The following is a 14,521-nucleotide window of genomic DNA, read 5'->3' as shown; positions in this document are numbered from 1 at the left end:
GACATGAGTCCCGCGAGACTCTCTCAGCCCTCCCTCACTCAGTTAAGCACTGTAGTAAGGTCGAGGACGAGCGCTCTGCCCGCTGTAATAAGCGCGCCCCCCGCCTCAAATGCCACAGGCATAACGCCTATGTTATTGCGCCCCGAAGCACCTCTGTCGCACGGCGAACAGAGCGCGCTTCGCATCCAGCCCTTAGCCAGCCATGCAGAAGCATGGGCAGCGCTTCCAGGGGTTTTGGACTGGGTGCTAGGCATTATAAAGAGAGGCTTCTCGCTACAGTTTTGTCGACGCCCTCCCCGCTTCACAGCGCGCGTCGAAACTAAGGTGATTTTAGAAGTAGCACACCTACTTCGCGCCGAAATATCAAAACTGATAAGCAAAGGGGCGATAGAGCATGTACCCCAAGCTCAAAGCGAAGGGGGGGCTATACAGCAGATACTTTCTAGTCCCCAAAAAGGACGGTGGTATCAGACCCATACTGGATCTAAGACGGCTGAACAAAGCATTAGTGAAACGCAGTTTCAAAATACTCACGACCAGGAAAATCCTCGCGCATGTTCGCCGAGGAGACTGGTTTATGTCAATAGATCTGAAGGACGCGTATTTTCAAATACAGATAGCGTCACATCACAGGCGATACTTGAGATTCGCCTTCGAGGGTCAGACATACCAGTATACAGTCCTGCCGTTCGGCTTGTCCCTGGCACCTCGTACATTTACGAAATGCATGGACGCAGCGCTCGCCCCTCTCAGACTCAGAGGCATGCGAGTGCTGAACTATTTGGACGACTGGCTGATCCTAGCTCAATCACGATCACAGCTCGTGGAGCACAGAACCATTTTACTCGATCACCTCGAGAATCTTGGTATCACGGTCAATTGGACGAAGAGTTCACTGAACCCCAGTCAAACGATTTCGTTTCTTGGTACCATTCTGGACTCACAGTCTATGACAGCGCGGCTGTCGCCACAGCGCGTGCTGCACATTCAGCGCGCGGCGAGATCCTTCCGCTGCGGCGCGACTACCCCGCTCAGGACGTTTCAAAGGATGCTAGGTCTCATGGCCTCAGCATCACCAGTTCTTCAGCTGGGCTTGCTCCGCATGCGCCCTCTGCAGTTCTGGTTGAAAGCGCGAGTACCGCGCGGAGAGTGGGTGTCCGGCCGATTACGTCTCAAGGTCAATCAGAGCTGTGTGACAGCCCTGATAACTTGGTTGGCGGACGACTGGTACCGATCAGGTGTAAGCCTGGGGACTTCCTCGGGAGTGAGGATGGTGTCGACAGACGCATCCACCTCGGGATGGGGAGCGCTGCTCGAGGGCAGACCGTTCTTCGGCCTGTGGTCGGAACGAGAAAAGCTCCAACACATCAACTGCCTGGAAATGCTGGCAGTGCACAACGCGCTGACGCGTTTTTGTCCCCAAATCAAGGACCAACACGTCGTAGTACGTTCGGACAACACGGCCGTGGTGTCCTATATAAATCGCCAGGGCGGTCTGAGATCCACATCCCTGTACAGGCTGGTGAAACGCCTCCTAATATGGGCTCAGCACAATTTGCGCTCGCTGAGAGCAGTGCATGTGCCTGGGCTCCAGAATGTGGGCCCAGACAGACTGTCCAGAAAACAACATTCCCCTGGGCGAATGGTCTCTACACCCACAAACAGTCCGGCTGTTGTGGGAGAGATTCGGCAGAGCGGAGGTGGACCTATTCGCGTCCCGCGAAAACGCTCATTGCCCCGTGTTCTTTTACAAGAACGACCCAGATGTGGCCGCGCTGCCCGCTATATGCTTTTCCCCCCGTCTCCCTCCTGCCACAGGTGTTAGAGCGGGTCAGGGAAACAGAATGCCCAGTGCTGCTTGTAGCACCGTTCTGGAAGAACCAAGCATGGTTTCCAGTCCTGATGCAGCTAGCAGACATCGCTCCATGGCCAGTGCCATTGAGGAGAGATCTCCTCTCGCAGGCCGGGGGCTCGATTTGGCACCCACACCCGGAGCTGTGGTCCCTTCATGTGTGGGCGCTCAACGGATATCCGTTGACCTCGCAGAGGGAGTGATAAATACCATCACTCAGGCCAGAGCACCGTCGACTCGGCGGCTTTATGCCTCAAAGTGGTCGGTTTTCTCCGGCTGGTGTACAGCTCGGAGCCTATCACCTCTCGATTGTGAGGTGACGGAGGTTCTCTCCTTCCTACAGGAGCTGTTGGATAAGGGCAGATCCCCTTCCACGCTCAAAGTTTATGTGGCGGCTATTACAGTGTTCTCTGGAACAACGCTGGGTCAGTCACTAGGAAGGAACGATTTAGTCATCCGCTTCCTCAGGGGAGCTAGGAGGCTGAATCCACCCAGACCTCCTTCAGTCCCTATGTGGGACCTTTCTACGGTTTTGGCGGCCATGAAAGGTGCCCCTTTCGAGCCTATCCAATCTATTAGCCTCAAACATTTGTCTTTCAAAACAGTGTTTTTGATGGCTCTCGCTTCGGTGAAGCGCATAGGCGACCTGCACGCGCTCTCCGTGAGCCCAGCGTGCTTAGAGTTTGGACCTAATGACTCTAAAGTCATACTCAAACCTAAGCATGGCTATGTGCCAAAGTCCCTCAACACGCCGTTTCGGGCTCAGGTTATCTCCCTGTCTGCCCTGCCGGGATCAAGTGAGGAAGGGGACTCAAGTTTTCTTTGCCCCATTAGGGCTTTAAGAGCTTACGTGTCCCGCTCTGCTGTCTTCAGACAGACTGAGCAGCTCTTTGTCTCGTTCAGTGGACGTTCCAAGGGAATGGCTGTTTCGAAACAGAGCTTATTCAGATGGATAGTTGACGCCATAGCGCTGGCTTATACTGTCAAGGGCCTCCAGTGCCCGTTGGGAGTTAGAGCGCACTCCACGAGGGGCGTTGCCTCCTCGTGGGCTTGGTCCAGCGGGATTTCCTTACAGGATATATGTACGGCGGCAGGCTGGGCCTCGCCGTCTACATTTATTAGGTTTTACAACCTAGAGGTTCCCGCCTTGCAGGCTAAGCTACTATCGGTGTAGTCGATTCAGCTGTCTAACTAGAACACTGAAATCGCATGCGCAACGCGCTACCGACTGTCTTATGGGCAGAATTGTGTAAGACCCACATTTCCCACATTTAGTTCAGGTTCCCCACCCTGTCTATGTGATGTCATATTCGCGTCTGCTGACGCGACCATATAAGGACGGAGGGAATCCCCTCTTGTCTCTAGACTCTCTCTGTGAGGTCATGTTTTACGTCTGCGGACTCTACAGTATAGGGAATTAAGGTCCCCCTCCCTTATTCCCAGACTCTTTGTGAGTCTATCTGGTGGTTATGCACTGTACACCTGGTTTAGCTTCCAGTGATCGGTGTCTTTATCCCAGCACGCACGGCGTTTGACAAGGGGTTCCCGTAGCGTTTTTACAAAAACGCAGTACGAGAGGACTCTCGTAAGAGAACGTACTCGGTTACTAACGTAACCTCGGTTCTCTCTAGAAGAGGGAACGAGTACTGCGTTCTCTGCCGTGCGTACGGTTCACTCTGGTTCGCTTCGGCGATGAAAATCAAGTGAATCAGCCTTTTCGAGCTCCTTTTATAGAGGTTTGCCACACCCGTCTCGGCGGGAAATGGCAAGGAGGGCGCGAAGCGCCCTCATTGGCCTGACGTCACCTCAGGCCTCGCTCGATAGGCTTATGCAGTTGCCGCAGAGCAGCCAATGAGCGAGCAAGCCGTCTCGCCATAGCTGAGTACTGCTGCAACGCGCTTTACATGTATGAAAATTAAGGATAATTTTTTGCTTCAGTATTTCGTGAAAAAAGTGTTTTTCCCGTAGCGTTTTTACAAAAACGCAGTACTCGTTCCCTCTTCTAGAGAGAACCGAGGTTACGTTAGTAACCGAGTACGTTCATCAAATATTGTAGATATATGAGGCAAATACCTGTCTTTTTGTTTGTTTGTTTTTTGCTTAATTGCGTCGTAGAAATAAAACAAATTATTAGTGATAATTGACACTTAAAGCTAAGAATGTAAAGAAACCTTAAACATTTTTTAATAGTTATTTTCCAGCACATTAGGGCCCCAAAAAGCATTATTTTATTCATTCTTTCAATTTTACATCTTACATAGCTTATGGATATACAATTAAAATAGCTGGAGCAATTGCTTTGCGGTCAAGTGCCCTTTAAAAAAAAAAAAAAAAAAAAAAAAAACCTGCTAAAAAACAAGATGGGTTTAGCAGGGGGAGTCGGATTTTTACAGCATTAAAATATGGACTGGTGAAATCACACTGCCCTCTCCAGCACAGGTGTTTAAGGTCATAGACTCACCACACTACTGCCCCTGTCACATCTTGGTTTAGTGATTGTGTGTGGTGACAAAAGCATTTGATTGTAACTGCATTAAGATGGGTTTTCCAGGGGGAGTTGGATTTTCACAGCATTAAAATACGGACTGGTGAAATCACACTCCCCTCTCCAGCACAGGTGTATAAGGTCATAGACTCACCACACTACTGCCCCTGTCACATCTTGGTTTAGTGATTGTGTGGTGACAAAAGCATTTGATTGTAACTGCATTAAGATGGGTTTTCCAGGGGGAGTCGGATTTTTACAGCATTAAAACACGGACTGGTGAAATCACACTCCCCTCTCCAGCACAGGTGTATAAGGTCATAGACTCACCACACTACTGCCCCTGTCACATCTTGGTTTAGTGATTGTGTGGTGACAAAAGCATTTGATTGTAACTGCATTAAGATGGGTTTTCCAGGGGGAGTTGGATTTTCACAGCATTAAAATACGGACTGGTGAAATCACACTCCCCTCTCCAGCACAGGTGTATAAGGTCATAGACTCACCACACTACTGCCCCTGTCACATCTTGGTTTAGTGATTGTGTGGTGACAAAAGCATTTGATTGTAACTGCTTTTTTGCGTAGTGTTTTTTCCGTCTTGCTCAACCCAAAAAATATCTATCATAATACTAATATAATAAATATAATATTTATCATAAAACCAATTTCCAAGTAAAACCGTATTTTTTAATTATTATTAAGTTATGTTTATTATATTAATATAATATATCATAAAACTAATATCTAAGTAAAACTATATACATATATTGTAATTTTTATTATGTAATTTGTATTTTTATATATTATATATATATATATCTTAATGCATCCATCCATCCATCCATCTTCTTCCGCTTATCTGGGGCCGGGTCGAGGGGGCAGCAGTCCAAGCAGAGATGCCCAGACTTCCCTCTCCCTAGACACTTCCTCCAGCTCTTTCGGGGGGACACCGAGGCGTTCCCAGGCTAGCCGGGAGACATAGTCTCTCCAGCGTGTCCTAGGTCTTCCCCGGGGTCTCCTCCCAGTGGGACGCGCCCGGAACACCTTCCCGGGAAGGCGTCCAGGAGGCATCCGGAACAGATGCCCGAGCCACCTCAGCTGACCCCTCTCGATGTGGAGGAGCAGCGGCTCTACTCTGAGCTCCTCCCGAGTGACCGAGCTTCTCACCCTATCTCTAAGGGATCGCCCAGCCACCCTGCGGAGAAAGCTCATTTCGGCCGCTTGTATCCGGGATCTTGTCCTTTCGGCCATGACCCACAGCTCATGACCATAGGTGAGAGTAGGAACGTAGATTGACCGGTAAATCGAGAGCTTCGCCTTGTGGCTCAGCTCTTTCTTCACCAAGACAGACCGGTACAGCGACCGCATTACTGCAGAAGCTGCACCGATCCGGCTGTCAATCTCCCGTTCCATCCTTCCCTCACTCGTGAACAAAACCCCAAGATACTTAAACTCAGGAACTTTCCACCAACCTGAAGTGGGCAAGCCACCCTTTTCCGACTGAGGACCATGGCCTCGGATTTGGAGGTGCTGATTCTCATCCCAGCCGCTTCACACTCAGCTGCAAACCATCCCAGTGCATGCTGAAGGTCCTGGATTGATGGGGCCAACACAACATCATCATCCGCAAAGAGCAGAGACGAAATCGTGTTGTCCCCAAACCTGACACCCTCCGGCCCCTGGCTGCGCCTAGAAATTCTGTCCATAAAAATTATGAACAGAACCGGCGACAAAGGGCAGCCTTGCCTGAGTCCAACATGCACTGGGAACAAGTCTGACTTACTGCCGGCAATGCGAACCAAGCTCCTTCTTCGGTCGTACAGGGACCAGACAGCCCTTACTCCCGGAGCACCCTCCACAGGCCGCCGCAAGGGACACAGTCGAATGCCTTCTCCAAATCCACAAAGCACATGTGGACTGGTTGGGCAAACTCCCATGAACCCTCCAGCACCCTGTAGAGCAGGTGTGTCAAACTCAGTTCCTGGAGGGCCACAGCCCTGCAGAGTTTAGCTTCAACCCTAATTAAACACACCTGATCAGCTAATCAAGTCCTTCAGGCTTATTTGAAAAATGCAGGTGTGTGTGTGTTGAAGCAGGGTTGGAACAAAACTGTGTGGGGCTGTGGCCCTCCAGGAACTGAGTTTGACACCTGTGCTGTAGAGGGTATAGAGCTGGTCCAGTGTTCCATGGCCTGGACGAAAACCACACTGTTCCTCCTGAATCCGAGGTTCTACTATCGGCCGTATTCTCCTCTCCAGTACCCTGGCATAGACTTTCCCATGGAGGCTGAGAAGTGTGATCCCCCTGTAGTTGGAACACACCCTCCGGTCCCCCTTCTTAAAAACACCACCCCACAACATCCAGAGACTTGAGGTACTCAGGGACGGATCTCATCCACCCCCGGTGCCTTGCCACCGAGGAGTTTCTTGACTACCTCTGTGACTTCAGCTTGGGTGATGGACGAGTCCACCTCTGAACAAACTATAACTAGCACAAAAGTCCAATAACTGAACACCGCTCGGGTTCAGATCAGGGGGGCCGTTCCTCCCAATCACGCCCCTCCAGGTGTCACTGTCCGTGCCCACGTGGGCATTGAAGTCCCCCAGTAGAACGATGGAGTCCCCAGTTGGAGCACTTTCCAGCACCCCTCCCAGAGACCCCAAGAAGGCCGGGTACTCTGCACTGCCGTTTGGCCCGTAGGCGCACACGACAGTGAGAGACCTATCCCCGACCTGAAGGCGCAGGGAAACGACCCTCTCATTCACCGGGGTGAACTCCAACACATGGCGGCTGAGCTGGGGGGCTATAAGCAAACCCACACCAGCCCGCCGCCTCTCACCATGGGCAACTCCAGAGTGGTGAAGAGTCCATCCTCTCTCGAGGAGTGTGGTTCCAGAGCCCAAGCCATGCGTAGAGGTGATCCCGACTATCTGTAGTCGGAACCTCTCAACCTCACGCACAATCTCAGGCTCCTTCCCCGCCAGCGAGGTGACGTTCCACGTCCCTAGAGTTAGCTTCCGTGTCCAGGGATCGGGTTGTTGGGGCCCCCGCCTTCGACTGCCGCCCGATCCTCTCAGCACCGGCCCCTTACGGTCCCTCCTTCAGGCTGAGCCCGGCCGGACCCCGTGGGCCCCCCACCAGGCACTCGCATATGAGCCCCAACCCCGGCAACCAGGCGCTCGCATACGAGCCCCAACCCCGGCCACCAGGCGCTCGCATACGAGCCCCAATCCCGGCAACCAGGCGCTCGCATACGAGCCCCAATCCCGGCAACCAGGCGCTCGCATACGAGCCCCAACCCCGGGCCTGGCTCCAGGGTGGGGCCCCGGCTGCGCCATACATTAATGCTGTGAAAATCCGACTCCCCGTGGAAAACCCATCTTAATGCAGTTACAATCAAATGCTTTTGTCACCACACACAATCACTAAACCAAGATGTGACAGGGGCAGTAGTGTGGTGAGTCTATGACCTTATACACCTGTGCTGGAGAGGGGAGTGTGATTTCACCAGTCCGTGTTTTAATGCTGTGAAAATCCGACTCCCACTGGAAAACCCATCTTAATGCAGTTATAATCAAATGCTTTTGTCACCACACAATCACTAAACCAAGATGTGACAGGGGCAGTAGTGTGGTGAGTCTATGACCTTATACACCTGTGCTGGAGAGGGGAGTGTGATTTCACCAGTCCGTGTTTTAATGCTGTAAAAATCCGACTCCCACTGGAAAACCCATCTTAATGCAGTTACAATCAAATGCTTTTGTCACCACACACAATCACTAAACCAAGATGTGACAGGGGCAGTAGTGTGGTGAGTCTATGACCTTATACACCTGTGCTGGAGAGGGCAGTGTGATTTCACCAGTCCGTGTTTTAATGCTGTGAAAATCCGACTCCCCCTGCTAAACCCATCTTGTTTTTTAGCAGTTTTTTTATTTTAAAAAAGGGCACTTGACCGCAAAGCAATTGCTCCAGCTATTTTAATTGTATATCCATAAGCTATGTAAGATGTAAAATTGAAAGAATGAATAAAATAAATAATGCTTTTTAGAGCCCTAATGTGCTGGAAAATAACTATTAAAAAAATGTCTAAGGTTTCTTTACATTCTTAGCTTTAACCCTTTCACGCATAGTGGTCACTACAGTGGACAGCTATTAAAAAATCATTTTCTTGATTTTGCACGGGTTTTTATGGCAAAGTTGCACATCAGCCTCTTCATTGGACCCTGGTGCATCATCCTATACACTGCAACCAAGTGGCAAGCCGTTGTGTTTCGATTTTTTCCCCCTCCAAATCAAGATGGCCAAGGGTCAGTCAGACATGCTAAGTTGCTCCGGAATATCCACCCATTCCTTCTATTCTAGGAGACTCTTGTAGGTAAAAAAAAATATTGCAGCATCAAGCAATATCTAATGAGTCATTTCACAGTAAAAATTTCCAGGTTTTGATTTTAGATTGAGAGAAAACTCTGCTTAATCACATGTCCACTGTGGTGGACGTCATGCATCAATTGCTATATTTCAGCTACAATTCACAATTATAATGTGAATATTGTTTTTGAAACTTAAAACTTAAAAACTTAATCTGCAGTGACTTTTTTTACTGTAAATAAATGTATTTGTATTATTAGAATGTAATTTTCATTGACATCGAAAAAAGTCATGTGATTACGTAATGTATGGCACTTGTAATGCATTACTTTACTTGTTAGATCAAAAAGTAATCTGATTTCGTGATGCACGTTATTGTAATGGTTTTTTTACTCATAACATCAAAAAGTAATCTGATTATGTAATGCATGTTACTTGTAATGCGTTTCCTTACTCATAACATAAAAATTAATCTGATTATGTAATGCGCCTTATTGTAATGTTTCTTTACTCATAACATCAAAAAGTAATCTTATTATGTAATGCATGTTACTTGTAATGCGTTTCTTTACTCGTTACATCAAAAAGTAATCTGATTAGGTAATGCACATTACATGTAGTTAATTACTTGTTAGATCAAAAAGTAATCTGATTAGGTAATGCATGTTACAATACATTACTTGTAACATAAAAAACAAATCTAATTACATAATGCATGTTACTTTTAACACATTACTTTACTTGTAACATCAAAAAAGTAATCTGAATGCGTTATGCATGTTACTTGTAATGCGTTACCCCCAACAATGATCATTTCAGATGAGATTGAAAAAACTTATCGCTAGGTTTTCTCAGAGGAGGGCTATGATAGAAATGTGCATGTCCATCTTGAACATAATCAGAATTATCAGCTAATAAGGGTAAATCTCCATACTCTGGTGCACTGGAGGGAACATCTGAGTGGCTTCCACAGTTGTAACTTGACAGGCTGTAGAAAATTCTGATGGAATTACATCCTCATGTTCTGATATCAAAGATACGCGAAGTGCAACTTGTATGAAGTTGTATGAAGCCTTTGCAATATTTTGCATTTATAGTTTTTGTATATATCTTATAGTTTTCACATGATTTAATATAATTGTATTGATTAGTTTGTTAAATTCACATACTTTATCTGTTTGATTATTGTCTTATATTTAATTCTTAATATCTTCAGTTTAAACCATAACCGCATGCTGTCCACTCAAGTGGACATCTGAAGATCTCTTTGAAAAATTTGTAAAAAAAAAATAAAATAAAAATATTCAATTCTTGTTTTCCATGCCCTAAGAGCAATAAAAACACAGGAAAAAAAAATCCTGACTGAGGTTATCATAATTCATGCATGAAAGGGTTAAGTGTCAATTATCACTAATAATTTGTTTTATTTCTATTTTAAGACGCAATTAAGCAAAAAACAAACAAACAAAAAGACAGGTATTTGCCTCATATATCTACAATATGTATTTGATGAACTCTTAAATCCTATCCGTGAAAAAAGGTTAAATATTATTTTTAATGACATTCATGTGCAATGGGGAGAGTAATACAATATTTTACTATGAACCACAGCATGTTTAACACACAAACGATAAGTTCAGTTAAATTAAGTGAAATGAACAGTTTTGTTTTGATAGCTGGAGCTTTATTCCTTACCCGTCGAAGTTTATAGTTTGAATCGATCTGCCATGTTTTTTTTTTGTTTGTTTGTTTGTTTTTTTTGTGTGTTTGTTTTTTGCATCTTTTATCCACACTAGTTCACTTTCTGTTAATTTATTTAAGTGTAGACAAAGCTTCCATGCAGGATCTGGGTGCTTGTGTGAAAAATCGATCGATAAACGGATATATGGCAAAGGAAGTGCATTTAAACTCGCTTGCGAAGGGGAGTGCGATTTGTCCGGGGAGTCGGATTTCGGTACAACACCGGCACTCGCGAGCTCGCGAGTAATCTCCCCCTCGCATTCGTCACGGTGTCACTGAGTGAAAAACGCAAAAGGCGAAGCTTGAATTTACAGGTATGTCCCTCTTTAGCTAATGTAGTTTCAAGATGGAGGGGCAACATGGCGACCGGCATTCGAACCCCTCACCCGTATGTACTTTCAATGGCAGATTATAAACTTAAGAGAATACTTTATTACGTGAAAGAAGTAAATATACATTAATGAGCACATATATTTTTGAAAGAACTAAGTGTTTTTTGCTAAGAATCAACTAAAAAAGTTACACAGTGTAGCTTTAAAAATATACAACCATGTTGGATTTCAGCCCATTAAAATGCAAGCAGGGTTAATGCAATGCATATTTTTTCAAGTAGTGCAATTCAAGCTTTTTTGTTTCAAAAACATTTGTCATTATTTTACTTCCATAATTTTGTCTTTTGTAGTCTGATTAACTAGTAAAAAAAAACACAAAACAAAAAACACAGCAGCAGGTTTATTAGGCTGCTGTCCCTTTGAGACCGAATGTACGGATTCAATATACTGTATGCATTTTATTTGTTTGCGTTCATTAAAATATAACCGACTATGTTTACCAAGATCGCCAACACGGACGTTTTACATAATTTTGTGTGAATTCATCAGTTCAAACGCAAGACTGGAAAGAGAATTCAATTAAATTCGTGAGCTGTATTTTTTTTGGGTGCGCACTTCGGATGTTTGCATTTATTTATGAAACTTCTTGACCTACAAACGTCCTGTAATAATATAGGGAACCACTCTTTAAATACATAAATCACGAAAATGTTCATGTTTTCCTTGCATATATGATTTACTTTCTGTCAAGACCACTATCATCAAATACGATTAACAATTAGCATAAAGTATGGATTGGCGGTATGGTTCTGTTCTGGGCAAAAACTTGCACATCCATGCAGCCTAGTATGGATAAGAGCAGGGAGAGCAGCAATAATAACCCCCCTTAGGGTAAACAGAACAGAACCAACATGAATGTATTGCATTTATCAACACAATTTTTCCTTTCGTTTTGTTAATCTGTAATTATTTAACTGAAATATATTAAGGCATTGGGCCTATATATTATTTTTTATATGTAGCTTTATTCTGTTTTCTCATTCACAGAAGCGCTTTAAGTGCGTGATGTGACGTTGTGTGAATTCATGTTCAACACTATCCTGCAATTTTTGCTGGTTTCAAAACACACAACAAGCTGCATATATATTACCTGCTATTCATTTTCACTTAAATATAGGCCTAATGCATGACGGTTGGTGACATATATCCTTGGAAAAACTAACGCCAGCACATTGCCATTGCGACCAAGGCCTACCTATGATGACTTGACAGTGAAGCGCGGGCATTTCACTCACGTTGGATGCGTCAACATCACATTTGCATAGTCCGTACTATTTGAATTCGTGATTGTTTAACTGGCAAATTAAAATATTAAACAGAACGATAAAATAAAGTTATCAACCGGTTAATGGCCATTTCAAATAAGCGTTCTGTTCAGAACGATTAAATTTGATTTCGTCTCTGGTTGTTCCTGTCAAAATTTCGTTCATTTCCGATTTTGTTTTCGTTACTTGAACCGGTTCGGAGCCCTGCCTGGGGACCTTCAGGGAGCAGACACACTCTGACATCTTGGCAGGTGAAGAGGAGGTTCTGGTGTGCCTCGTAAATATATAAAATGCGATGAAGAACTCTTTTCAAAACTACTTTAAATCTTTTTAAAAGTAGCCTACTTTAAATCTTTAAATTTGTGTTTGTTATTTTTAGGAGTATGGTACTGAGCTGGGGCTAAGCAAATTCCCAACAGAGCTATATGACCCACCCTAGCGAAGCCAACATGCTTAGAATTTTGAGAACATTTAAAACAAATGTGTTAACTTTTTTTAAGAAAAACAGTTTCAATTTCAATTTATTTTTCTTTATTTTTCTTTTGGGGTTATTTGTGACCTGCACATTTACTGACATTTACCTTACTACATAGGCACAAATTTTCCCTTAAAAACTAAAAAAAAGTTCATAGTTGGCCTCTATCGTTACAGTGCAGTGATTTAGATACACTAGTAGCTTTTGCCATGGACCAATAATGGACCCATCCAAGAACTATACATTTTATAATACAATGTAAATGCAAAATAAATACTTTTTAATCGTCACCTACCTCCTGTAAAGCCATTAAAGCATATCCCTGCCACATCATGTGCTCTCGACTAAATGTCTGACACACCTCTCGCACCTGTCAGGAAAAATAAAATAAACTTTTACATCACTGTTACATCTATGAAAATAGCTTGTTCATGTTTTGAATTAGGTGTCAAAGGCTATTCATGGGGTCTGAAGTAAATTTTAAATGATGCACAGAACCAGTAGTACCAGTCGTGAAAATGGGGCCTTGCGCAGCAACAGATCAGTAGACTTCTGATATTTGCGTATCTCCATGAGAGCTCGCGTGCCAGGGCGAAATCTGTGTTTCTTCCGCGGAGATGCTTCTAGTACAAAAACAAAACAGTAGGTATTTAGCTGATACTTTGACATACAGTTCACTTTTTACAGGTGAAGCACGGTTAACCACTGATCTATATAGAGAACATTATACAGATCAGTGGGATTAACTGACCGTCCCATAAACCCAGAACTTTCGTTGATTAACCTAAACCTTTCTTACTCGTAGGTAGTAAGATAAGACCAAAAAAAAATAAAATAATCGCATTTAACGATGTGAAAACCTTATTTCATGATAATGAAATACAGGGGCGATGCTAGACCTAATTTACTTGCCACAGATTTGATCGATAACGTAGCTTGATAACTGCTAAAAGAATGCTTGCTCGCAAACAATGCCTTCTTATTTGGCATTTTTGCGAGTTGATTTAGTCATCATCAGTGAAATGTTTGTTACATAATGTATTAAATAAAATTAATAAATAAATATGACCCACAATGCCACCAGAATGTAATATTTTGGTGCTGTTTTTGCCTACTATGCCTATTATTTCTCAGTTTATCTCCCATAATTTAGATTTTTTTAAGAACCATGAGATATAAACTCAGAATTGCAAGAAAAAAAAAAGTCTGAATTGAGAGAAACTCGAAATTACCTTTTTTATTATTTTATTCCGTGACTTCCATAGACTGCTACTGCAGAACTGTTATTTTCTGCTACCAGGTAGCCCACAAAACACGTCATCGCTGTTTGCAAACACCCAAATGGACTAAAGGAAATATTGTGACGTGTACATACTCGGAAGAAGACTATAGAACAAGACGACTCAAGACTATAAATCAAGAAGTTTTAGCGATCAGATTGCTAATTCAGTGATGACAGCAGAACCTGGTATGAGATGCGATGTTAAACCTCTCATTGGTAACTACTTTCTGCACGTTTCTTCATCCACAGAAAAAGTGTGAAAACTCAGTATAGAGTTGCACTGACACAAGGCCTCACATAACGGGACACAATGTTCAGCCGAACTACTGTCTTCTTGCTTTGATACACATCACTATTGTGAAAAAATTATTCATATTAGATTTTGGTCATTTCGTCCACTCCTTATTAGGGCCCAAGCCCTGAAAGGGCAAAGGCCCTATTGTTTCCGGAAGGATTTTTAGGGCCCAAGCCCTGAAAGGGCGAAGGCCCTATTGTTTTCGTAAGGATTATTAGGGCCCAAGCCCTGAAAGGGCGAAGGCCCTATTGTTTTCGGTAGGATTATTGTTTATTAGGGCCCAAGCCCTGAAAGGGCGAAGGCCCTATTGTTTTCGGTAGAATTATTGTTTATTATTATTATTATTAGGGCCCAAGCCCTGA

The 14,521-nt window shown here is 44.3% G+C and overlaps 1 protein-coding gene across 3 annotated transcripts in view; it reads right to left on the bottom strand.

Annotated features, from left to right (window-relative positions):
- The window catches only part of cenpa (histone H3-like centromeric protein A), a 167,480-nt gene that overhangs the window by 26,344 nt on the left and 126,615 nt on the right, over positions 1 to 14,521 (bottom strand). For 2 of the 3 annotated variants that reach the window (XM_079878968.1, XM_079878969.1), the window contains exons 3-4: positions 13,090 to 13,205; positions 12,878 to 12,952 (exon numbers count right to left, since the gene is read on the bottom strand). In XM_079878968.1, the coding sequence (XP_079735094.1) occupies positions 12,878 to 12,952; positions 13,090 to 13,205 (191 nt within the window). The remainder of the gene's footprint in view (positions 1 to 12,877; positions 12,953 to 13,089; positions 13,206 to 14,521) is intronic. The other variant, XM_079878970.1, reaches the window with a different exon arrangement.

The sequence above is a fragment of the Squalius cephalus genome, assembly GCF_949319135.1.
Source record: "Squalius cephalus genome assembly, chromosome: 8".
NCBI lineage: Eukaryota > Metazoa > Chordata > Actinopteri > Cypriniformes > Leuciscidae > Squalius > Squalius cephalus.
This window is presented reverse-complemented; position numbering and strand designations above follow the sequence as displayed.